The sequence below is a fragment of the Lasiodiplodia theobromae genome, assembly GCF_012971845.1.
Source record: "Lasiodiplodia theobromae strain AM2As chromosome Unknown scaffold_32, whole genome shotgun sequence".
In the NCBI taxonomy this organism is placed as follows: Eukaryota; Fungi; Ascomycota; class Dothideomycetes; order Botryosphaeriales; family Botryosphaeriaceae; genus Lasiodiplodia; species Lasiodiplodia theobromae.
In genome coordinates, this window is record NW_023336511.1 from 153,750 (window position 1) to 177,050 (window position 23,301).

General features: G+C 54.5%; 9 protein-coding genes across 9 annotated transcripts; 6 read left to right on the plus strand and 3 right to left on the minus strand.

Moving 5' to 3' along the window:
* Positions 1 to 1,085: 1,085 nt before the first annotated feature.
* LTHEOB_9516 (2OG-Fe oxygenase) lies at positions 1,086 to 2,117 on the plus strand (the record flags this gene model as incomplete). Its single annotated transcript, XM_035519112.1, has 1 exon — positions 1,086 to 2,117. The coding sequence occupies one exon, from the start codon at positions 1,086 to 1,088 to the stop codon at positions 2,115 to 2,117; it is 1,032 nt and encodes a 343-aa protein (XP_035368743.1).
* Positions 2,118 to 2,663: 546 nt separating this feature from the next.
* LTHEOB_9517 (Deoxyuridine 5'-triphosphate nucleotidohydrolase) lies at positions 2,664 to 3,236 on the plus strand (the record flags this gene model as incomplete). The annotated part of the gene is made up of 1 exon (XM_035519113.1): positions 2,664 to 3,236. The coding sequence occupies one exon, from the start codon at positions 2,664 to 2,666 to the stop codon at positions 3,234 to 3,236; it is 573 nt and encodes a 190-aa protein (XP_035368744.1).
* A 715-nt stretch (positions 3,237 to 3,951) lies between these two features.
* LTHEOB_9518 (Ribonuclease p mrp subunit pop7) lies at positions 3,952 to 4,552 on the minus strand (the record flags this gene model as incomplete). The annotated part of the gene is made up of 2 exons (XM_035519114.1): positions 3,952 to 4,436; positions 4,486 to 4,552. The coding sequence occupies 2 exons, from the start codon at positions 4,550 to 4,552 to the stop codon at positions 3,952 to 3,954; spliced, it is 552 nt and encodes a 183-aa protein (XP_035368745.1).
* Positions 4,553 to 4,702: 150 nt separating this feature from the next.
* On the plus strand, positions 4,703 to 5,428 carry LTHEOB_9519 (Lipoate-protein ligase b; the record flags this gene model as incomplete). Its single annotated transcript, XM_035519115.1, has 1 exon — positions 4,703 to 5,428. The coding sequence occupies one exon, from the start codon at positions 4,703 to 4,705 to the stop codon at positions 5,426 to 5,428; it is 726 nt and encodes a 241-aa protein (XP_035368746.1).
* An 815-nt stretch (positions 5,429 to 6,243) lies between these two features.
* LTHEOB_9520 (Phenol 2-monooxygenase) lies at positions 6,244 to 8,566 on the plus strand (the record flags this gene model as incomplete). The annotated part of the gene is made up of 7 exons (XM_035519117.1): positions 6,244 to 6,281; positions 6,335 to 6,548; positions 6,611 to 7,098; positions 7,157 to 7,191; positions 7,245 to 7,457; positions 7,516 to 7,650; positions 7,731 to 8,566. 7 exons carry the CDS (start codon positions 6,244 to 6,246, stop codon positions 8,564 to 8,566), a joined length of 1,959 nt encoding a protein of 652 aa, XP_035368747.1.
* Positions 8,567 to 9,677: 1,111 nt separating this feature from the next.
* LTHEOB_9521 (Gpi-anchored cell wall organization protein ecm33) lies at positions 9,678 to 11,079 on the plus strand (the record flags this gene model as incomplete). The annotated part of the gene is made up of 2 exons (XM_035519118.1): positions 9,678 to 9,747; positions 9,809 to 11,079. 2 exons carry the CDS (start codon positions 9,678 to 9,680, stop codon positions 11,077 to 11,079), a joined length of 1,341 nt encoding a protein of 446 aa, XP_035368748.1.
* Positions 11,080 to 11,234: 155 nt separating this feature from the next.
* Positions 11,235 to 14,011, minus strand: LTHEOB_9522 (Alpha-ketoglutarate-dependent taurine dioxygenase; the record flags this gene model as incomplete). The annotated part of the gene is made up of 8 exons (XM_035519119.1): positions 11,235 to 12,083; positions 12,137 to 12,320; positions 12,770 to 12,881; positions 12,942 to 13,017; positions 13,071 to 13,305; positions 13,353 to 13,427; positions 13,477 to 13,865; positions 13,919 to 14,011. The coding sequence occupies 8 exons, from the start codon at positions 14,009 to 14,011 to the stop codon at positions 11,235 to 11,237; spliced, it is 2,013 nt and encodes a 670-aa protein (XP_035368749.1).
* Positions 14,012 to 14,614: 603 nt separating this feature from the next.
* On the plus strand, positions 14,615 to 16,667 carry LTHEOB_9523 (Pantothenate; the record flags this gene model as incomplete). Its single annotated transcript, XM_035519120.1, has 8 exons — positions 14,615 to 14,811; positions 14,867 to 14,919; positions 15,033 to 15,064; positions 15,129 to 15,635; positions 15,692 to 15,816; positions 15,878 to 16,178; positions 16,240 to 16,339; positions 16,579 to 16,667. 8 exons carry the CDS (start codon positions 14,615 to 14,617, stop codon positions 16,665 to 16,667), a joined length of 1,404 nt encoding a protein of 467 aa, XP_035368750.1.
* Positions 16,668 to 17,887: 1,220 nt separating this feature from the next.
* Positions 17,888 to 22,763, minus strand: LTHEOB_9524 (Kelch repeat type 1; the record flags this gene model as incomplete). Its single annotated transcript, XM_035519121.1, has 5 exons — positions 17,888 to 20,924; positions 21,204 to 21,587; positions 21,643 to 21,925; positions 21,977 to 22,361; positions 22,470 to 22,763. 5 exons carry the CDS (start codon positions 22,761 to 22,763, stop codon positions 17,888 to 17,890), a joined length of 4,383 nt encoding a protein of 1,460 aa, XP_035368751.1.
* Positions 22,764 to 23,301: the final 538 nt, after the last annotated feature.

Below are 23,301 nucleotides of genomic sequence, written 5' to 3' on the forward strand. Positions count from 1 at the left end.
CATTGAATGGCTGCAAAATCGTTGTTTAAAAGACAAACCTGCACGATAGTATCCTTCCTTCACCGGCTCATCCCTGTTTTGCTCCGGATAGTAAATCAACCTCAAGACCGACTGCGCTTCCGGGCGCGTCACATCATGGGCCTTCACAAAATAATCATCCGGGAACCCCAGGCCGCGGGCAAAGCACACCATGACCTTCTCCGAGACCTCCTGGGTGCGTAACATGAAGCGGCGTGCATCGTCTCTGAAACCGGGCAGGATGTCGTCAGCGATCCAGGCGTCCGGGTCCTGCATATTGCGGCCGAACTGCAGCTGGTAGCTCTCCTTGAGGTCGGCGGTGCCGGTGCTCGGCCGCACCTGCGCGTTCTTCTCCCACCCGACGTTCTTGGGCGACCACGGCACCGTGGATTTCTGCGAGTCCGGAAGAGCGAAGAAGGACTCGGAGCGGTGGAACATGGATTCAATCTCGGCAACGGTTATGCCCGTGTCGGTTAGGGAAAAGAAGCCATCGGTCTCGGCAGCGTGGACAAGCTGCGCGGTGATTTCGTCGATGCGTGTGTCGAAGTCACGCAAGGAGATGCGCGGGATGGTGCGGTTCGTGTATCTGGTTTTACCCATTGTGGAAAGTATAGTGGAGATAAGGGAATGGAGAGTGAGGCGCCAGCAGGATATGCTACAGCACGCGAACTAATATATAGAGTCCTGAAATATGCTCTAGTGATGATAGATAGGGAGGGGTTCCATTCACACGGTAGAGGTGGGGAAGGTGCATTCGGCCGTGATGCGCGGGCGCCCCGGCCGACTGGCCCGTCATTGATAAGGCGCTCCCGGCCGAGGCTGCCCGCTCCTCGCCGACTTCCACATCTCACCCCGCCCACTGCTGGAATGGACATGCCTTGCTTGATCTTAGCTCTTAGCTCATGTTCTGTAAGGACTTTCGCTTGACATGACCCTTGCATGTTACTCGCAAGTTATTGCCCGCAGATCCACGCGGGCTACCGATTACCTTGCAGTAGTATCTGTAGCACTACAAAAGACGGCCCAAATCCTACTTATCATTTCCCCCACAGCACCTCACTCCCATCATGCCATCTACAGTTGTACAGCCCAACTTCCACATCCCCACGGTCGACATCGGTCCATACCTGGCCGACCCATCGTCCACAGAGGCCAAAGATGTTATTGAGGCCGTACGCCGTGCATGCACTACCTCTGGCTTTTTCCAGCTGATCGGCCATGGAATTGATGCGACCATTCGAGAAGCCATGTTCGCCGGCTCAAAGGCGCTGTTCGATCTACCCTTCGAAGAAAAGAAGGCGTTGAGGCGAGGCAAGAACCGTGGCTATGAAGTCATAGGCTCGCAGGCATTGCAGGACGGGACCCTGCCTGACCTCAAAGAGGTATACGACATAGTATTCACCGCGTTGAGCGACACTTCTGACACGGAACAGGGCTATTACATTGGCACTGACGACGTCCCCTTCGAGGAGGGCAAGTCATACCGCCCCTTTACGGACCCGAACATCTGGCCAGCAGAAGAGCAGCTCTCCGCCGCTGTCTTCAGGGACCCTGTGAATCGATACTACTCCGAGGTCGAAGCGCTGAGCCGCACTGTCATGGACATCATCGCCGCCGCGCTGGGCCACGGGCCCGAAGTCTTCGCCGAGATGAAGAAGGAGCCCATTGCGGCATCCATCCGCCTGCTGCACTATCCACCACAGCGAACCGAGACGAGCAATGAAAAACAGCTAGGTGCCGGCGCTCACACCGACTTTGGCTGGACGACGCTGCTTCTGACCGACGGCCATCCCGGCCTCGAGGTCTTGAACCAGACCACTGGCGAGTGGGTCGCGGTACCGCCCGACAGGGACGCGTACGTAGTAAACGTGGGTGATATGCTTCAGCAGATCACGGGTGGGCACTTCAAGAGCAACGTCCATCGCGTGCGTAACTTGGGTGATGAGGACCGGTACAGTGTGCCGTATTTCTTCGATGGCTGCCTCGACGCGAGGCTTGCTCGGTTAGACGGCAAAGATCAAACCAAGGTGCTTACGGTTGAGGAGCACATGCTCGAACGGTTTGCAACGACTTACGGCAGGGGTCAAGTGAAAAACTAAAAAGAGGCTCGATGCCAGGGGTTCTTGAAGGTAGCTTTCTAGAGTCATCGCGAAACTTTAGACAGCCTTGACCAACTATTGCTCGCGTTTCTGAATCTTAACCTTAAACAATAGCTCAATATCTCTTAGCGATCATGCAGCTTTTCTCTTGTCTGTCGATGAGCTGAACCAGCTCGGGCTGATCACCGCGCCGACATCGCGACATATTCAGCCCAAATGCATTACATGAGTAGCATTTGGATTGAAGTAGATAAAATTTGTAACAAAAATGTCAAATATTGGAAGTGGACCATGGAAGCCCTCCAGAGACAGACTCTTTTCTCTCTTTATTCGGAAAGATACTTCTCTACTGACGTCTCCATGCTGAGAATTTATTTTTTCCACTCCGTACTGCGCTATGGCAAAGTCAGCCGTATCTCGCTAAATCTAACCCAGCAGGATTCTAACCTTCAGGTAGCCGCACACTCTAGGATACCCACAATTCACCGCAGCAGCCGCCAACACCTACTTACTCATCGATAATTCCCCACCCCTCCACCCTCCACCATGATTCTCCCGGGAGCAACCCTCCTACCCCGCCAAATCCTCACCCACACTGTCTCACAAACCCTTCAAACCCAACCGTGCGGCGTCGACCTGACTCTCGCCCGCGTTCTCACGTGGGCGGGCGCCGCCGGCGCCGCCGGCGCCATCGATTTCTCCAACACGCGTCGCTGCACCGCGCCAACCACAGTACTTTTTCCAAAGTCCCACAACTTTGCCGAGGTGCAGCAGAAGCAAAAGCAATCCGACGACGAAGAACACGCCAAGACAGACAGCATCCACCTCTCGCAAGGCTCCTACCTGCTCGAGTTCAACGAGAAAGTCGCCATGCCGCTGGATTGCATGGGTCAGCTTTTCCCACGCAGCAGTCTCTGGCGATCGGGTGCGGTGCTGCATGCAGGCGTGGTGGATGCCGGCTACGAAGGGGCGCTGGGCGGGTTACTGCAAGTGCTGAATCCAGCCGGGTTGCGGCTGTGGGAGAATGCGCGGGTGGCGCAGATGGTGGTGAGTAGCATGGAGGGGACGGTCGAAAAGGGGTATGAGGGAGTGTACCAGGGGAGTGAAAGGGTGGGATAGGTGAGACTTTGAAGACTTTTGTTCCCGCAGGAAGGAGACGGCAGCCATTGAGGCTATTTGGAGTTTAAACGCTTCTGTATTTCTAAGGCTTTCTTCACCAAGCTCTGTTCAGATCCCCCCTCCATCCATGTTCATTCAACGACTCTTCCACTATTTGCCAGGGAACCGCTGTCCTTGAGATCTTAGATCAAGTGAGGATCCGAATGTGATAGACAATGTTTCCTCTTTACAAGTATAAGCTTTTGCGCGGTGAACGCCAGTTGGGATGACAGAGCGGTCCCTGGTAATTGCTTATAGGATACTCAGAATATCAGCTCTGATTCCACAGAAGAACACACAGTCCACTGCGTCGAATCTTCCTGCTTTTGTGCCGTAGCTATTACCCTGCCCAAACTGTTCGCTCAAATATGGAGTGTACCCACTTGAATACCTGATTTTCCGGTTTTATGCAGAGAATGGTGTTGACGGCTATGAAGTTCTTCATATTGTGGCCGACATTCTCGTCTCCTTGTACCTGCCATTCTCCAAAGGAAAGCATGGCAAGCAGGAATGGAGTACTTCCGGGAATCCGAGCAAATCAGAGGTTGGAATGCCTTCGTGGATTGAGCGCACCCGTCATGCTCGTGCCAGAAGGCGTTTCGACCAGAGCCGTCCAATCGTGCACCGGTGAGCGCACAAAGGTATATAGCGGATGGGTATGCGCAGCCCTCGTGATTCAACGAAGAGTGACAATCACCTCTAACATGCTTGTCTTGCGCATCCTTGTCTCCGGGAGCTCCTCTTCATCATCTGGCCTCTTGCGCTTTGCATTCGGCTTCTCAACAATGTCATCTATAGCATCGACGGTGCCAGTCCGCAGAGTGACACGGCAGTCCTCCTGCTGTTGGAAGAACAAGGCCAGATTCGTAGCCTTTTCGATGGCTTTGCCCGTCGCCTTGATTGTCACCGCCTCCGGAGTAGTGTCCTTGTTGGCCGAAGCTTGAGCGGCTGCAAGGATAGGGTCTCCGCGCTGGTGCTTCTTCTGGGAAAGGGCGCTCTGCGTTGCGCGCTTGTCGGCTTCTTTGAGCAGGCTTCGGACGCGCTTGACGGCAGAGATGAAGGGTGTTTTCGAGCTAACGTAGACGATCTTGGGCGTGTCGCTGCTCTTGTAGGGCGAGGGTACGGGCGGGTGCATCAGCGGGCGCTTTTGGACGTCGGCGTCTAGCCTCGATTAGCTTCATCGTCAGAGCTGAGGGAGCTTGGTGCGCACGATCTGGAAGACGCGGCAATTTTGCGGGAGCAGAGGCTCCGGTGGGGTTGAGCTTCTTATCAGCCATTGTGGTAGTGCATGCGGAGCTTGGGAGGAAGCTCAGTGGACGGCGACGCGGGTGGACGCGACAGAGGGAAATTTTCGCACGGGCCACTGGTGCGAAGTGACGACACTGCACTCGCCCAGCCCAGCCAACACCGTCCGATTTTCACCAAACATGCGTCTAGGCCACCTCCATCTCTCCCGGCCGCAGAGAATATGGCCGTACCAGCGCGTCGCCGTCCTACAAGACCAAGCCGTGGCCAAGTATCTCGCCGCAAAAGCGCGGCCTGAACTTTCTCCGCCAAACCCTACCGTCATCACTACCGAATTTAATCCCGTCTACACCTGCGGCCGCAGAGAAATCGGCACTGTCGATCCCAAGCAGCAGGACTACCTCCGCGCGAATGGCGAGGCCGAATTCGTCGAAGCCCTGCGCGGAGGCCAGACGACTTTCCACGGCCCTGGTCAGCTGGTCGCCTACCCTATCATCGACCTGAAAAGGCATCGCATTACCCCGCGCGACTATGTCTGCCTACTGGAGAAGACCGTAATCCAGACTTGTGCTGCATATGGCATCAAGGCCATGACCACCGAGCACACGGGCGTGTGGACCACTCCAGACAGGAAGATATGCGCTCTTGGCCTGCACATGAGACGGAACATCACCAGCCACGGCATTGGCCTGAACGTCAATACCGATCTCAAGTGGTTCGACAGGATCGTTGCCTGCGGCCTTGAGGGCAAAAAGACTACCAGCTTCGAGAACGAGGGCGTCGTGGGAAAAACCGTCGAAGAGGTTGCCAACTTATTCGTCAAAAACTTCGCTGAAAGACTTAAGGCTGCCGGGGTGGACGAGATGAGTAGTGAAGAGGACTACATACGATACTTAGATGCAGAATAGAAGGCCAGTATGCTTCAATTCGTTCAGCCATTCTGCAAACCGGTCCCCATGAGAATTCCATGCTAAACTATCAGACTTTGCGAAGAAAGCTGGGCATGCTAGTCCATTTATATTGTATCTGACATTTTTAGCAATCGGTTAAGGTATGGTATGCATACGACGCCCAGCTGAATCGACAGCCATCATTTGTCCGGTTTATTCCAAGAAATTGAAACAAACAGCAGCTAGCTCGATGCAGCTAGAATTCTCGACATATTCCGGTTTCTTGACAACTTCATTGACGGCTTTTGATCAAGCACTCGCTTCCACTGCGCCTTTGTTCTGGCTGGGTGCTCCAACTGTCTCTCGGCCGATGAGCATTCTCATTCTTATACCGATTCCGAGACGTGTAGCACTATGTACGAACATGTGAATTACTGCGGGGGTGGAGAGATCTGCACCCCAACTAACGTTTGTAGCAAAAGCTCCACAACTGCCCCACACTTCCTAGACATTTGTTCTACATGTATATGATCACTCCTCTTTTTAGGCGAATTGGGTAATTAAAACTACGTACCACGCACGGAACGAAACCAGTGCCGGCTCCGGATTCCATCGAGGCGGTTGTCAACGGTATCTAGTGGTTCATGCCGGAATAGGCTGCAGGTTGCACGACGCTATGTTGCGCCGTTTTATCTATTCATCTGGGCCCCTGATGCGTGAAGTGGGGAATCCTGCAGGTAGAAAGCATATAAAAAGGTTAAGAGCTGCCCTGGCATACTACATCGAGCAATAATCTCAAAGCTTAGCTTCTTTAACTTTCACACTACGCCGCCATGCATCCCACCGATGTATCCGAATCCCAGACCGATGTGTACGCCACGTTTCTTCCTCTCTCTTGTCCGCTTGGTACTAACTCGTTTCTAGACTGATCATTGGCGCTGGTCCGGCAGGCCTGACGGCCGCCTACTGGATGGCGCAATACGGCGTCAACGCCCGCATCATCGATAAGCGCGGCACCAAGATCTTCAATGGCCAAGCCGATGGTCTGCGAGCGCGTACTCGGGAGCTGTTCGATAGCATGGGCATCGAAGACCGAGTTGAGCGGGAGAGCAAAACCTCCTGGGAATTTCGTGTCTGGGTAGGTTCCTTGTGCTCCGGAGCAGTGCTTTACCAAGAACCTCCGCTGACGTGCCATGATAGAACCCCGATGGGAAAGGGGGTCTTGAACGGACTGGCGGCCTTGGATTTACCAAGGAGGCGTACGCCAAGTCCCGATTTTTCATTTGCGGCTTGAACCAGGGGCGCATCGAGCGCTTCTTACTAGATGCCATCAAGGAAGCCAAGCCAGACCTCGAGGTCGAACGCGGCGTCATTGCTGAGACGCTTGAATGCGATGAAAAGCTTGCGGCAGACCCAGAGGCCTACCCCATCACTGTGAAGCTGAGGACGCTAAGCGAGGAAGAAGCCAATCCATCGCCAGCCTACGGGTCTTCTGGTGTGCGCGACGGGTTGTTCCGCAGCAATTTGTCTCCAGATGACTGGGAAGACTTGATCAACAAGTCGAAAGCCAAGGAAGGGAAGACTGAGGTAGTCAAGGCGAAGTACGTCATTGGCTGCGATGGAGCGCACAGTTGGACAAGGAAGCAGCTCGGTATCAAAATGGAGGGGGCCGCTACTGATTTCATCTGGTACGATCAACTCATCGATATTGATCTTCTCTTGCTCTTTCTTGTTGACCTATCCCAGGGGTGTCATGGACGTCGTGCCCATTTCGAACTTCCGTAAGGAGCATCTTTTCGATCCCGAGGTGTAAATATTACTGACACCTGCATAGCGGACATGCGTCAATCTTGCGCCATCAAAGGCGACACCGGGACGATCTTGCTCGTCGCAAGAGAGAGGGGCCTCGTGCGCCTCTACATCCCTCTCACCTCAATTGACGACCCAACAAAGCGGGTCGACCGATCAAATATCAATCTTGATATGCTGAAAGCCACGGCCCAGAAGATTTTCCACCCTTATACTTTCGACTTCAAGATCTGCGACTGTACGCTCCCTTATCAATTCCGGGCCCGCAACAATGCTAAAATTTCTCCTTCATTCAGGGTGGTCTGCCTACCAGGTCGGTCAACGCGTTGCGTCCGCTCTGTCCGATCCGACGGACCGTATCTTCATCGCTGGCGACGCCTGCCACACGCACTCGCCCAAGGTCGGTGCCGGCATGAACATCAGCATTCAAGGTCAGCACTCGCCCTCTCATATACCTTTCCTACCTCAATAAGGATGAGTGCTAAACAACGCCTCTTCAATCCCCGAACAGACGGCTACAACATTGGCTGGAAAGTCGCCTCCGTCGCCGCGGGCCTCTCGCCCCCGACTCTCCTCCCCACCTACGCTCTCGAGCGCCACCCCATCGCCGAGAAGCTCGCCGAGTTCGACCGGAACTGGTCCAGCCTCTTCCTCCCCAAGGGAGTGGCAGCCGCCGCGAACGACAAGGCCGAAGACGGAACCATAGCAGACTTCAACACCACCAACGCCCGCTACGAAGACTTCGGCCAAGGGTTCGTGCTCGACTACCCCACCAGCGTCGTCGTCCACCGCTGGAACAAGTCTGCCCCCTTGCTGCTACCCGGCGAGCGCTTCTGGCCCGCCAAGCTGACCAGCCAGTCGGACGGCGAGCGCCAGTGGTCCACGGGCATCATGCGCAGCGACGGGCGGTGGCGCGTCGTCGTGCTGGCGGCAGACGTGGCGGTGCCGGAGCAGATGGCGCGGGTGCAGGCACTGTGCGGAAAGCTCGATGGAGAGGAGGGGGTTATTCGGAGGTTCACGCCAGCAGAGGGCAAGAAGGACGCGGTCATTGATGTCATGGCTGTGCACTCGGCGGATAGGTCTGCGGTGGACATCTTTGACTTCCCGGAGATCCTCAGGCCGGAGGATGAGATGAGGGGGTTGGATTACCACAAGATCTGGGTGGACGAGGCTTTCGAGTTTGATCAGGACTGCGATGGTAAGGCGTATGAAAAATGGGGCGTTGATCGGTCGAGAGGATCAGTGCTCGTGATGAGGCCGGATCAGTGCATTGGGTGGTATGGAGATCTTGAAGATGTTGCTGAGATGGAGAAGTATTTCGAGGGCGTCCTCAAAGTCCGTGTGTAGATTGGGAACGGATCAGAGGGGTTAGGATGTAGCGTCTATCAGAGACGTTAGTCCTTGGTTGACGTAGGAGTAGCTCTCCACTCTCAGATCTATATTTCTTGTACAAATATTATTGTTTCACTTCCCTCTATGCGGTCGTCTATCATTTGAGCATTTCGTACGGTAACCTTATAGTGCCACGTTTTCTTTCCACAGCCAGATTTTCGAGACTCAATCTCGCCACTGCTGCATCATTAGCTATGCTGTGGCTTGAATACAGCAACTTCTAGTGTCTGATGAGCATACTTCAACCGAATCTTGGCCCTGGACAATAAAGACCAGCCTACACTCTGCTCAATGAAGTCAAGTACCGAATCCGGATTTATCCTGATCGGTTTAAGCGAGCTGCTGCTCGAATCCAAATTGTGTACGCCAATTTAAAACAAAAAGAAAGGCAAACATTTTCTCGGGTCTACCATATCATATATCCAGAAGAATAAGATGTCTGAAAATCGCCGACCGTGTACCAATATCTCGTATTTATCGGCTGTCGCCGACGAAGGTGGCTTGGTGTCCACCGCCACCATATCAGGACACCGGCTTGGCCGTCCGCAGCAACTGGTTCATGCCACAAGGCTCGTAGGAATAAAGCGAGTCGAGAAGGGCCCGCCCAATAGCGTGTATGTATCTCCGGCGCTAGCAAGTGCCGGGTGGGCCGAGCCGGGGCTATCTTTGGAGCCTCAAAAACGGCCACACCTAACAATTTGACCTTGTGAGGATGATGAGAGAATTAAAAAAGACGGAAGTTGCTCATGAATAGATTCCAGTGACTATACTTCCACTCAAACCTGACCTATACACCACTTGTGATTGCATGTCCAAATCTTTCCCACGTTTCTATGCTGGCCGCCATTTCTTGGCGACCTTCCAAGAGAGGAAGCACCCACCGGCAAGGATTGGAATGCCTGCGGCGACCGTTCAGCTCTGGCCCCAAGTGTACAATTATAAAATTCCAGAGATGCCTAGCGATATGGGCTTACGTTGACCACATCATTGTCTCACCCACTCTTATCCTGCATATAGGTTTTTTTTTTTCCCCCTCGAGTGATCTAAATTGCAGGATTTTGACAACATGGCCCTAAAGTATTGGCTGCGTGTTGCAGCTACATCTGCTTTATACTTTAGCATCGCTTTAGCAGCTGGTAAGTCCCCTGTTCAGCAACCTTTGAATTGCTACACGAAGTTAATAGCGACCCCCCATAGATGAGGGATGCGATGTCGACATCACCATCAACGACGAGAAGGATTGGGAAGCTAAGGGCTCCTGCACGGTCTACGGTGGCGACATCACAGTCGGGCCTGACATGATTGCCTCCTTCGACCTAGGCGACAAGCTCACCACCATCGAAAACACCTTCAGCGTGATCAACGCGACGCAGATGATAGCCCTGAGCGCTTCCAGACTAGAGCGTGTCCAGACCTTCGAGGCCTCAGGGCTGACCATCCTTTCTGAACTGAATTTTCCGAAATTGACTAGCGTCGACAATTTGAAGCTCTTGGGCTTGCCTGCGCTCTCCACTTTGTCTTTGACCTACACCATCGAGAACTTCGTCGATCTCGAAATTCAACGCACCTTCCTCTCCTCGACCGACGGCATCTCTCCAAGCGGTGAAGTCAACAGTATTTTGCTCGCCAACAACCGTTACCTATACGATGTTACGATGCCGGTGAAGCGCGTGTCAGGCGCCCTGACCGTCAGAGATAACGGCGACAAGCTGGCGCTCCGGCTCAAGAACCTGGAGCACGCCGACCAAATCATCCTCCACAACCTCTCCGCCGTCAACCTCCCCTCTCTCGGCTCCGTCTCGGGTTTCCTGACGGTATCCGACAACAACATAAAGGATCTCCTGCTCCCCAACTTCACTTCGAGCGACGGCTTCGTCTCCATCCGCGAAAATGGAGATCTCCGCTCGCTCGACCTCTCCGCGCTCGAGTCCGTTAACTCCGACCTCATCATCGCCGAAAACCCGAAACTGCCCAACATCACGCTGCCCAACCTCAAGACCGTCAACGGCGCCCTCTACCTGGATGGTAACTTCTCTTTCATCGATTTGCCTGCAATCGAGAGCATTGAGGAAGGACTCTGGGTCATTTCGCCCGACACTCCGTGTGACACTTTTGCGGAAATCGCGTGGATGCAGCCGGCAAACGGTGTCGTCAAGGGCGGCGTGACGCTTGAGTGCGACGATTCGGCGTCCGAGAAGAGTAACAGCAGCACATCATCGGGCACGACCGTGGGTAGTACGAGCACATTCAACCTTGACCCTACGCCTTCGAGCCTCGCTGACTCAACGTCGCCCGCTACTGCTTCTGCTTCGGCTACCGCTTCGGCTACTGGGAGCGCTACTGTTGCGTCTGCCAGCGCATCCGGCTCAGCGGCGCCAACCACTGTCAGCGGTTCTGCCGGATCGAGGCTGCTTGTGGGCTCGGGTGCCATCCTTGGAGGATTGATGGCTCTGGCGCTGGCGTTGTAGAAGTCCGCAGAACTGAACGATATGATCTAGTAATAATGAGCTGTGACGGCTGTAATAGAATATGTATGGCAAGGAGCAACGTAGTTATGTATAATTCACCTCGTATGACTGGCTTCACGCTCTTTCCAGTTCCTCTCTATTAAAATTGAAAGGAATTATCCGTTTCCTACACCAGACCCACGCTCAAATGCCTTTGCGCTTCCATCACCACCGATGTAATATAGCACCTCCTTCTCCTCCATTCTCAGCTCCTCGCCCCCAACATCCACATCCCCCTCCTGTTCCTCGTCCTCATCACTGTTATCTCCGCGCGTGATCCTCAACACCCCGCTCACATCCGCCGCAAACCCCGTATCCAGCAGTCGCAGACTCAACACCCAATCCGCCACATGTGTCAATCCGACCACGAATGCCGCCTGTGCAGCCTCCAACGGTGTGCTGTTGGCGTGCTGCCCGCCGATGTTACCGTCCTGCTGTGCCGTCACCGCGTCCACCGCCGCAGCCACGAGCGGCGTATCAGCCGACACCGACACCACAGCGGCGTGCACATCGCCACGCAGCGCGAGCAACGTCGACGCGAAGTCTGCAGGGGTCATACTACGGGCAGCTGTTCCATCGGCAGCCGCCGCGAGGAGGAGGTCGGGGGCGTCGAGAATGAGGAGGACGCGTCTGGCGGGCGAGGAGGCCGTGAGGTGCGCGCGGGCTTTCTGTACGACGGCTTCGAGGTGCGAGAGCGTTGGGCTGGTGAGGCGGAAGGTTGGCGCTGGTGTTACGGAGCTTGCGGGCCTGCTGGGCGCGGTGGAGGAATGCTGTTGTGGTGATGCTTGAGGAGGGGTGCGGGGCGTGATTGTGCGGCTGGTGCGGACGGGGATGGGCGAGCTCAAGGCCGGAGCGGCGGGGGCTGCGTCTGCAGCGTCGGTGCTGTCAGCAGGGAGGAAGAGATTGGACAGGCCGTCAACGAAGGCAAAGCGGTTCTGCTGGGCCAGACGGGCGAGATCGAGGCCCTGAGAGGGACAAGGTCAGCGTGCGTCCATAGTGCATAGATGAACATGCTAACCCCGGCTCTGCGACTCTCGGTCTTCCAGAACTCCCAATCGCGCAGGAAGCTGACGAGAATCACGGCCGCATCTTCATCTTGGCCTCTCAGCCGGCTGTTGTTTTCATCTGAACTCGCGGCGGGCTTGCGCGCATCATGTCCGGCAAAGGCACCACATAGGTATCGGATGACCAGCCAGTTGGTACTGGCGCCGAGAACGCTTGTGAGAAGATGTAACGAGCTGGCCGGAGGCAAGCGCACGTAGGGCTGTAGTAAAGGCGGAATGCGTGACGAAGAAGGCGGCATGGTAGAAGCTCAGGATGCCGGCCGAAATTTTTGGGCGCGGGGCACTTGCCCTGGGAAGCGCGGGCGTGTCGTCATCGCCCACGGCGCGTCCACCACCGAAGACGCGTCAACAACTTCGCGTCATGAAGCTAACATTCATTGTCTCTCGTCACTAAAGCCACGCCGACTACACTGCAATCCAAACTGTGCCTCCTCTCTTCCTATTCCAAGAATGGCCTCTCAGCTTGCGGCGTAATCCTGATCATATGCCTTCTGGTCTTGGCTTCTTCCACCTTGAAGTCTCTCAACGCGGAACTTAGCCTGCTGTTAGCCCATGGGTGATTGAAGGTCTCGTAGTGGTTGACTTACTGCTGCGTCACGCGGTTATCGTAAACCACAACTGTTCCAGGCTTCCAACGCACGCGGATGTGCCAGTCCTGTCCACGTTCGATGTGGTCGAAAAGAAAGCTAAGAAGGGCATCTGTGAAGACTGATCAGTAAATACTGGTCGAATGTTCATGACGTAGGGTCGCTGCAATACCGCTTTCCTCACGCTTCCACCCGACGATTCTCTTGGTGTACAACCTATTGACATACAGAGCGTATTTCTTGGTCACCTACGAACATTCCGTTAGTCCACGTCCACCAAAGCTCTAGGTTCACAACCTACAGGGTGAAGACGAATGACAGGATGCTCCGTCTCGATCGGCTCTCGGATATAGCGGTCTCGATGGTCGTGAACTGATGCTTGATCGAAGCCGGAATGGACTGCACGTAGCCCATGGAGTCTCTCACGGAATGACTCGGATAAATGGTCATAAGCTGCCGTGGTCGAGAGATATAGCGTGTCGCCTCCAGAAGGTGGCGTGCTGAGCACCAAGAAAGTAGTCGTTCCCATTCCATTGCTTGCACCAGGTCAGTCGTTTCCTAACTCGAAGACCACGGGACTTACATCTCGTAGCTCATGTCGCTGTGCCATTTGACACTTGTGATGTTGTCTTTGATCTCATTGTCAACGGCGCCGGCACTTAATCACCGTCAGCACATGGACTCAGAGAACGCAGTGCGATGCATACGTAAAGTCACGGTAGACCGGTAGTATCTCCGGGTAGTCTTTGATCTGTCCACCCATTTGGTGAACATGCAATGGGCCAAAGTGCTTCCCATACGCCCTCCAGCGCTCGGGTCCGGCTTCCGAAAAGTCCTGGTCTTTAAAAACGACGACTCCTCGCTCTGCTGCAAGTAATGCTAGCTCATCCAATTGGGTTGACGACAAGTTGCTCAGCTGAATGCCTTGGATCTCTGTCCCGATAGCTGGTGTAATTTCCTCGACCACGGCATTCGGCGCACCGAGAAGGGTCCGTTTCTTCGGATCAGCCCGTAGACCAACATCTTCGTGCGCGAACTCTTGCAGTGGAGGCTGCAGGCCGGGCGTGTGATGCGACAGGTAGTCCTTGTATTTGTACTGTAGCGGAGTTCAGTTAAGGCTCGTTGCTCTTGCCCAGGCTTTCGGCTGACCTCTTCTTTATCATAGTCTATGGACGTCTCCGCACGTAACTGCACCTTCTGCTGACTCCCAGAGGATACCGTTGTCGAGGTCTCGGTCGCCATTGCACAGGCGCTGGTAGTAGTCTTCAAGGTAGGGCGAAGCGGTCAGGCCAGCGAAGAAGGAGTCAAAAAATGAAGCGACAATATGCTTCACGCCAGAGAGAACTGTGCCCATTTTTTGTAGGTTGTATCTGAGGTGCTGGCATGGATTGTTGCCGATGCACTCCCGCTCCATTTTAGCAATGGTCCGCCGCATTGCGACATCATCCCGTCCCCATACGCCATTTGCGGACAGTCCATTCAACGCGGAAATCGTCCCCACCGGACCCCGACCTGCCAAGATATGACCCCGCCGATATGTCTTACTGCTTATTCGATGTCTTGGTTGGAACTTGTCTATTCCAGCTGTTCTTTATCAGTTCGCATCATTTGACCCGCCTATTGCTGCAACACACATCCCCCACTGCTGACCTACGCACTCACATGTCGTCTATTTGCCATATCGGATATCATGGCGTGCTACCGACCCGCGACGGTACAACCTGTTTTTGAACTTCGCCGGGCAGCTTGTCCGAAGCGTGACGTGCCCGCGTGGCATACATAGGATGAAAGACTCACCAATACAGCATCTGACTGGACCACAACCTTCCGCGATCATCCGCCACGATGGCAGTCACGTCGCCAAAAGCTGAGGATACCATCATCACTGTGGCGCCGCAGCAGCAATCCTCCAGCGATGCTGGTGAGGACCACTTATCGATCACTGATGCTCCAAAGAGCCACACATCAAACCTCGCCCGCAAAATTTGGGGCGACGACGCACGGGAGCGAAAGTACCTTCGCAAAGTTGATGGGATCTTTTTGTGAGTTACAGTTCCGCTTGCATCGCCCAAAGGGTCTAGTCTGATTGGTCTGCAGTTCCTACGTTCTGCTGGGCTATTTCATCAAATATCTAGACCAGGAGAATTACAGTAAGCATTACCACGTTCCAGCGACGCAAGATAGAAAAATGGAAAAAATCATACTATCTGTGACGCTTATTGGCAGCATTTCCGACTCAACGCGTCAATATTGACTTTCACAGGCAATGCATTTGTCAGCGGGATGAAAGAGGACGTAAGTCGATCAGTGACATGTGATTCGCTTTGAATCCTAGCTAATTGGACACCCCCGGCAACAGCTTGAGCTCTACGGTAATGAGAGAAATCTCCTAAACACGTTCTTCAATATCGGCATCATCATCGGCACCGTACCAAGCCAAATGATTCAGCTGAAGTATGTCCGGCCGTCGATCTGGATCCCTTCCTGCGAGCTAGCCTGGTCCATCCTTGTAATGCTCATGGCTAGTGCAAAGAACATCGAGACCATCTATGCTCTCCGCTTCTTCGTTGGTCTCCTGGAGTCGTGCGCCTTCCCCGGTTATGCCGCTATCCTGGGCAGCTGGTACGGTCCGTCCCAACTGGCGAAGCGCATGGCGCTGTTTGAGCAGAGCAGTGGCATCGCCGGAATGTTCAGTGGCTACCTACAGGCTGGTCTGTACACGGGCCTAAACGGTACCGCTGGGCTGGCTGGCTGGAGATGGCTTTTCATCTTCGATGGAATCATCTCCATTCCCATTGCTATCTGGGGTTTCTTTGCGATTCCGGATCTCCCGAATAATACACGCGCATTCTACCTGAACGCTGATGTGAGTGGATACATACTCGATACGTGAACTAAGTGATTGACAATTCCCACCACCAGGATCGTGCCTACGGCATCCAGCGTATGGAGAAGATCGGCCGCAAACCTCCTAAAACGCTTACATGGAAAGCCATCAAAGAGGTCTATACGGGATGGCAAATCTGGGCGTTTATCATACCATACCTGTAAGTTTTCTCTTTCTAATTTGACATAAAATATAGTCCACCTCCGCTGAATTTCCACCAGAATGGTAGCCGAAGCGTACATGGGACGCAACTTCTTCAACCTCTACTTGAAAGACCGAGGATACTCCGTCGTGCAGACTAATATTCTTCCCACTGCAGGCAACGCTGTCAGCATTGTTGCGGCTTTCATCTTTGGCTGGCTATCGGATGCGTCTGTATCGCGCTTGCTTGTGGTTAACATCGTGCAGGCGATCGTGCTCGTATCCAACATTATAATGGTCGTGTGGCACGTACCAGAGACAGCTCTCATGGCGGCATTTTACCTCGCCTACGTAGGTAGTGCAGCGCAGCCCGTTGTCATTGTAAGTGGACGCATCTTTTAGTGAGTAAGAAACGAGCGGTTACTAATCAAAACGTAAACAGTCTTGGGGTCATGAGATCACGCAGCATAACGCCAATCTGCGTCAGTTGCTTGTTGCAACAGGTAACATCTTCACGTACGCATTCGGTGCTTGGGTTCCCGGTACGTGTCATCCTTGTCATTCTTACCCCGGATAATCTGCATAATAGACTAACCATGCCGTGCAAATAGTTGTACTATTCCCGACGCAAGACGCTCCGCACTACAAATACGGCTATCAGTTCTTAATTGCGTTCGGCTTGCTGGCTGTTGGGGGAATGTACCTGTTGGACTATCTGCACAAATGGGACAGGTTTGGCAACACCCGGGTCAATTCTAGTACCATGCTAATATCGAAGCAGGAGGCGCCATCCCGAAAGATATCGTAAAGCCGAAGACGAACCTGACCAGTCAGATGAGCAAGTTCAGGGAAGCTCGACGTAACCTTTAGACCGAATGATGGTGATGAGGAATTGGTAGCTACACTCGCCGATATCGACCGGTCGTCGCTGGTCATGCTGATACGATTTCATCACAATGATGAATAACATCAAGTCTCCGACAGCGCTGCGTTAAAGAAAAGGTATCAGTCTGAACTTAAGCTAGTCTTAAAAGCTATGAAAAATAATTCACGCTATTGAATTCATCGTACACAAACAGCCCCAGCATATGATGCATCCTGTCATTTAGCTCAGCATTTACTAGTACACACTACAGAAACCTATCTCCCTTCACCAACCGTTCTCAAAACCGAAGACTCGCCACCACTCTGGGAAATTCTTGGAAGAAGAAATTGAAAAAAAGTCAAAACACGAAATTAAGGCAACGGACCGCCTTCGCCACCAGCGTGAGGTTCTGAGAACAAAAACACGCCTAGTGAGGAGCAATGGTCCGCGTTGGTATAACCTTTACCTTCAAACCGCTGTCAAAAAGTCTCTCGAAGACGCTTTATGCCATGGAACATGCACAACAACAAACAGCAACTGTGGGAGCGAGCCTGCTGTAGGCACTGCAACCGTGGTATTTTTCTCCGCACAAACGCCTTGACCATGACGAAGATGGGAGCGATCAGAAGTACGAAAAGAGCAAGAAAGAGTAAAGGAGCTGGTGATGGCTGCGCAAGGGAGACCGGCAATAACAGAAAATGCGTCTCTAATTAGGGAATACGGTGATTCCACGCTATGAAGAGCACGCCTCACCAGTCCTCTTTTTTTGGGAGAGCGAGAATAAAACCCGAGCTGTTGTAAACGAGGAAAAGGTATCTGCGCGAACGGGAATAGAAAGCTAGAAAGAAAATAAAAAAAAAAACTGACGTGGCTGAAATGAACAGCTGGGGGTACTAGGGGCACTAAAATCTTGAAGTACGGGGAATAAGCAATCGTAAAGTAAAAGCAGAAAACAAACAGCGGCAATAATCAGCGAAACTCCTCGTGTGTTGCACGAGTCTGGCATGACAATACATAGCCCCGAATCCGCCAAAGAGCGCACTCCAGCGGCAAATTTGAAGCGTAAAAGAGGTGGCTTGCCTCATCGATCCATCATCGCAGCATCCTGCCTGCGACTATTCATCCATAACCATGGCTTAAGGAGCATGCCCTGTCGATCTCTTGTGCTGTCAGATCTCCATCGTCATGCACGTAGCGGAACACATTCAATGTTTCCGCCTTTTCATTAGATCATTGCTGCTCCACCCGGGCCAGGGCCGGTCGGGGAGCCCGGCGAAATGCCATTCATCGTCGCGAGGGTTGGCGTCCTGGAATCAGCATCCTCGCTGAGATTGCGCTCATGGCCACCCTGCTTCGCGGGAGACAGCTGCTTTGCAGGCTGCGAAGACGACGGAGCGGAGGCATACTGCAGCGCGGGATGGTCGTCGTCATCATCGTCATCATCATCCAAGTCCAGGCGCTTCCGCCACGAGCCAAGGCTCTCGCTCAGATCTGCATGTTCCGTCGTCGGCGTACGGTCGATGTACGAATGTTGACTGAGGCGGTAGGCCTTGTTCGTACTCTCCCAATGCGAACGCAAAGTCTCGAGTTCGGACGCCAGGCTGTCCAGGGCCATCGAGTTGCGAGTCGCCGCAGCAGCAGCGGCAAGATGCGTGTTCGGAGGGGTTACAGTGCGCTCGGTAACGTCAGTAGCTTGGCTGTAGATGCTCTCGCCTGCAATGCTGTCGTGCGATCGGTGATGACTATGACCTTGAGGCTGACCGCCATTACCTTGTGGCTGGAGCATCATGTGGGACTGGCGACGATAGCTGTCCACGCTGTTTTCGAATTGGTCGAGGAACATCTGAACACGTTGTTCAGCGTCTTTAGCGCGCTCTTCCAAAGCGGCCTTTTCGTGTTGAAGGTTCTCCATCTCCACCCGCTGTTGAGCAGCAGAGTGCTCAAGCTGCTGAGCTTGTTGTGCGGCAGATTCCTGCTCCGCGCGAGCGGCCTCCAAGTCGGTCTGAAGCTGTGCAATTTGACCCTCAAGCTGAGAAACGGAATCCTTAAGCGTGACCTGCATGTTGGAGATTTGCGATCGCAGGGCATCGCGCTCGGCCTCCCAACCCGCGTCCCGGTTGGGGCTAAGGCCTCTTTGTTTCGCTTGGTTAAGTTCCTTCTCAAGCTCCGCGTTGGTGGTCTTGTACCGCTCCAGTTCAGACTTCATCTTGGTGAGCATTTTCTCCGTTCCGCGGAGGTACTTGACTGCCGCTTGGTGGTCATTGTGCAGCGCGGTGATTTTCTCCTCCCATTCCTTGCTGATCTCAGCTTCACGACTTTCGAAGCTTGACCGCATCTCGTCGTGCGCTTTGAGACTAGCATCGAGCTGTTGCTCAAGCTCACGCACGCGATTGAGCTCTGGGGTACTGAAGCGCGAGCTGGGGCTCTCGAGCACCCTAGACCGCCGATGTTCCGCGGCACTTGTGCTAATGCCACGCTCGTCCAGCAGATTCTTGAGCGTTTTCAGTTGGACCTCGTGAGCGTTACCTTCGAGGACCTGTCTCTCGTACTGCTGTTGGAGCTCGGATTTCTCCGACTGGAGCTGTTGCATCTCGCGCATAGCATTCTGAAGCTGCTTCCGAATCGACAGTCCTTCCCTGCTTGCTTGCTCCTGGAAGGTTTCCAGACCAGCGATCCGCTCTTCAGCGCGACGTAGTTTCTCTGAAGCAAGATCAGCAGCCTCTTGGTTCTTCCGGACCATGGCGCTTGCTGCATCAAGCTGTTGCTGCAATATTTGTACCCTTTGGTCAGAGACATCTTCGTTGGTATCTTTATCGGTAGCACGGGCCAAGCCATTGAGCACAGCTTCCCGATGCATTGCAGCTTCCTCGGCATGTTTGGCGGCAATTTCCTCGGAATCCTTGAGACGTCTAGCGGTGCTTTCGAGTTCGCGTTTGCTGTCTTCATGCTCTGCGCGGATTTTGGCTAATAGTTGTTCGAGCTCTGCGCGCTGGGCCCGTTCATCCTCAAGTTTTGACTCGAGTAGAGCTGCCTTGTCGGTAGAGGCACCGACGGCAGCGCGAAGTGATTCCAGGACACCGGAATGGCTCTTGACATCTTCAAGAGCCCTGGACAGCTTGCCGGAAAGCTCAGCTTTGTCTACCGCGAGCATTTGCGCAGAGGCCTTAGCTTCTGCAGAGGAGGCCGATTCCTCACGTGCAGTCTTCTCGGCCTCATGAAGTTCGGCTCTCAATGACTCTAACTCCATCATAGTCCGCTGGCGGTAAGAATCAAGCTCACTAGCGCGCTTCTGTGCAGCCTCGGCAGTTTCTTCGGCAAGGGTGCGTGCCCGCTTCTCGGCCTCCATCTCAACCAAAAGGCCATCTACCCGCGAAGACAGCTCGGTTTGAGCAGCGAGAGAAGCTGCTAGACGCCTATTCATGTCGTTCATGCGATCCATATCAGGAGTCATATTACGGTTTCCATCGGGCTGTGGAGTTCCAGCTTGGCTCCCACCGTGCGCAGCAAGTTTGGTCTTTGCATACACTGCTTCACCGATAGCGGCATCCCTTTGCCTTTCAATCTGAGCAATCTTGTTGGCAGCCTCGACCGCTTGTGCATCGATCGAACTCTGCACTTTGGCCAACTCGGCTCTCATCTTGATCAGGGCTTCCACCAGCGGTTTGTCGTCGTCGCCAAAGGCCTCGGCAGCCCTCTCGTCCAAAACGGGGCTGTTCGATGCGTTGGCTTGATAGCCGGCCTTACGTGCCAAGGCCAGTTCGGATGCAAGCCAGGCATTCCGACTTCGTGCGGCTTCTAGTTCTCTGACAACTTCTTCGCTTGGTTGCTTCACTGATGGTGAAACGACCACTGCGCTATCGATCGGTTTTTCCACCTCACGGCTGGCCGATCGCCTGTGCTTGTGGCCTTCTGCCGGTCCGCGGGGAGATTCTTGCGCAATATTATCCAGGGACTGTTGATGACGGGTACGGGATTCGGAGCGCGGAGGTGGCCCGCTCTTGACAGAATCGACCGAGTCTTTGTGAAGATGGGGCGGCTTGGCTGAAACAGGACTTCTCACACCACGAGGGCTCTGCTCCCGGCCTTGGTCCCGCATGGCGCGCTGTGCAACACTCTGTGGCTCATTTTCCCGGACAGGGCTGTCTCTGGCCACAGGAGACATAGTGTCGCGATCGAAGGCAGCGGCTCTTGCGGTATCGACCGTAGGTCCAAAGCCGGACGCCTTAGTAGGGGTTTTACTGCCCGGCCTAGCACCATTTGCCCTGGGCTGTGGGGCTTGCTGTTGCGGAGGAGGCCCTGATGATCCTGTAGGCCCTCCGGCTGTTCGTGGAAGAGGAAGTCGCGATCCACCGGGAGTATTTTGCGGACTACCAGCAACAGGAGGCCCTTCGGCTGGCCTGGCGGGAGGAGCTCCCATTGGGCCTGCCATTATACTTTCACGTCCTGTCCGACTCTGCGGTATTCCTGACGCTCCTCCACTCATCTTGCGCACAGGTTGTCTCTCGGCAGAAGCCGCGGGAGACTGTTCACTTGACGGATACCTGATTTTGGAAGTGTCCAGAACATAGGCGAGGCTCAATTCATTCCGGTCGGGGGCGGAGGAGCTCGGCTCGCCGGCAAGTACCACGATGTGTTTTCCATAGGCAGTCATGCTGTGTCCAGAGCGCGGGGATGGCGATGGGCCCATGTTCTGAAACATGTACCATCGGCGGGAGGTTATTTTGAAAGCGGCCAAATCACCCAAGTCAGTTCCCTCTCTTGTCCGGCCTCCAAAGACGTACATCGTGTCGTTAACGATGGCGGCAGCGTGTCCTTCTCGCGCAAGCGGTATGTACCCAATGCAGTCGAGCTCCTGCCAAGCATTGGTCTTATGGTCGTAGCACCAAACATCACTGAACCAATTGACGCCATCTGTTCCACCAAACCTAGCGAGTGTTGTTCAGTCCTCCACGCAGAAAAGGTGCTTTCGATACGACTTACAGATATAGCTTGTCGTTCCATGAGACAACAGAGTGGTTCGTTCTGGCAGGAGGAACCTGACCAGGCGGTGGACCACCGTCTGCGCTGTTCGGGATGAGAACTTCCCATCGATTGTTCGGAGCTTGCAGCGCATTCAAATCAAATGCGACCAAATCATTGAAGAAGAAGCCCTCGACCTGGCCACCGAAGATGTATATCCTCGACCCCAAAATGTTCAGGGTATGACCATAGCGACCTGATGGCCTCGGTCCTGCCGGCAGGGCGCGCGACCATTGCTTTGTTGCTATTTTGCGTCAGCCTGTCAGCTCGCGACTTCAACGCGGGGCAGACATACAGGTGTTTAGAAGATAAAGAGTGTCGTCGAGGAGATCGCCTTCGTCCATTTTCGTGTCACCGCCGAACACAATGAATGCATTCCCAACCAGTAGACTGGCATGTCCAACTCTAGGGCCGGGGCCTTCTGAAGTCGTAGCGACTGGGTGACACGCCATGTTCCCCGAACCTGCTTCCGCCATCCACAGATCGCCCTTCACGGTGGTGCCATTGACCAGGCCTCCCATAAGATATATGCAACCATCCTTGGATGCGGTAGAATTGACAGCGGCTCCATAGCGCGGAAACGGGCTTGCGGCGGTTGTGAAGTTCAGACGACGTTGAGACCACGGGTAGGGGGATTCGGACATGCCGCGCGGCGGGGGGACTTGCGAGGCACGCCCGTTCTGGCGGAGGCGTCAGCATCAGCACGACTTGCGGTACGCCGGCCCCGCCGCGATTGGGCAGCGGCGACAACACTCGACGCAGAAGGAAAGGGCTCAAAATAAAATTACCTGCAGCTGGGAGTTGGATCGCTCCCGCATCTTCGTGGGTTCTGGACTCGCGGTGTTGTCGGTGCCTGGCAGGGAGCTCACGGAGTTATTTACGGAGGCAGTGGGCGTAGGTGTTTGGGCCTGCGGCGAATTCCTGGCCTGCTCGACCTCGCGCGGCGGAGGGCCGGATCGCGAGCCATTGGCGGTGGGTATGGACGAGGCTGGCGGGCCATCGGACGAGGTGATGTTGCGCGTCGCGGCAGGGAGCGCCGTCGCGGGCTGCTGCTGCTTCTTGGACTTGAAAAGGAACGCCATGGGCGGCAGCGTGGCCTGGAGGCCGGTCGCAAGGTGGTAGGGCCAGCTATGGACCGGCTATCTGGACATCCAGACGCTGGGCGGGCGGAGCGAAAGGAGGACGTTTCGAGTGGTGTTGACAAGCGCCGCTGGGGATGGACCAGATGTCTTGAAGCGGACGGCGGCCGGGCCCATGAATCGACGTCTGTGCGCAGGTTTCCGCAGCGCAAGCTCCGCGCGCTGTTGATGGCAGGGTTCGAGAAATTGGTTGTCGGGGGTGGGTGGGAAATCTTGAGACAGAAGACACGGGAAGAAGGGGTCGCCGCTGGGCTGCAAGAGGCCTCGCGTTCGCTGGTGCTGGGTCGCCGTGCGATGCAACAACGAGTACACGGACCGCGCCAGCAAGTCGTCGCGAGCAGAAAAACAGGGCTTAAGGCTTCTCGTTATACCCGCCTGGTCCCTGAGGCGGCCATGGTGATCTCCACAGAGTCATGCTCCTCTTCCAAAATTACTGCTGGACGACGTCTCTGCCGCCGCCCAGCTTCCCCTGAGGATCTGC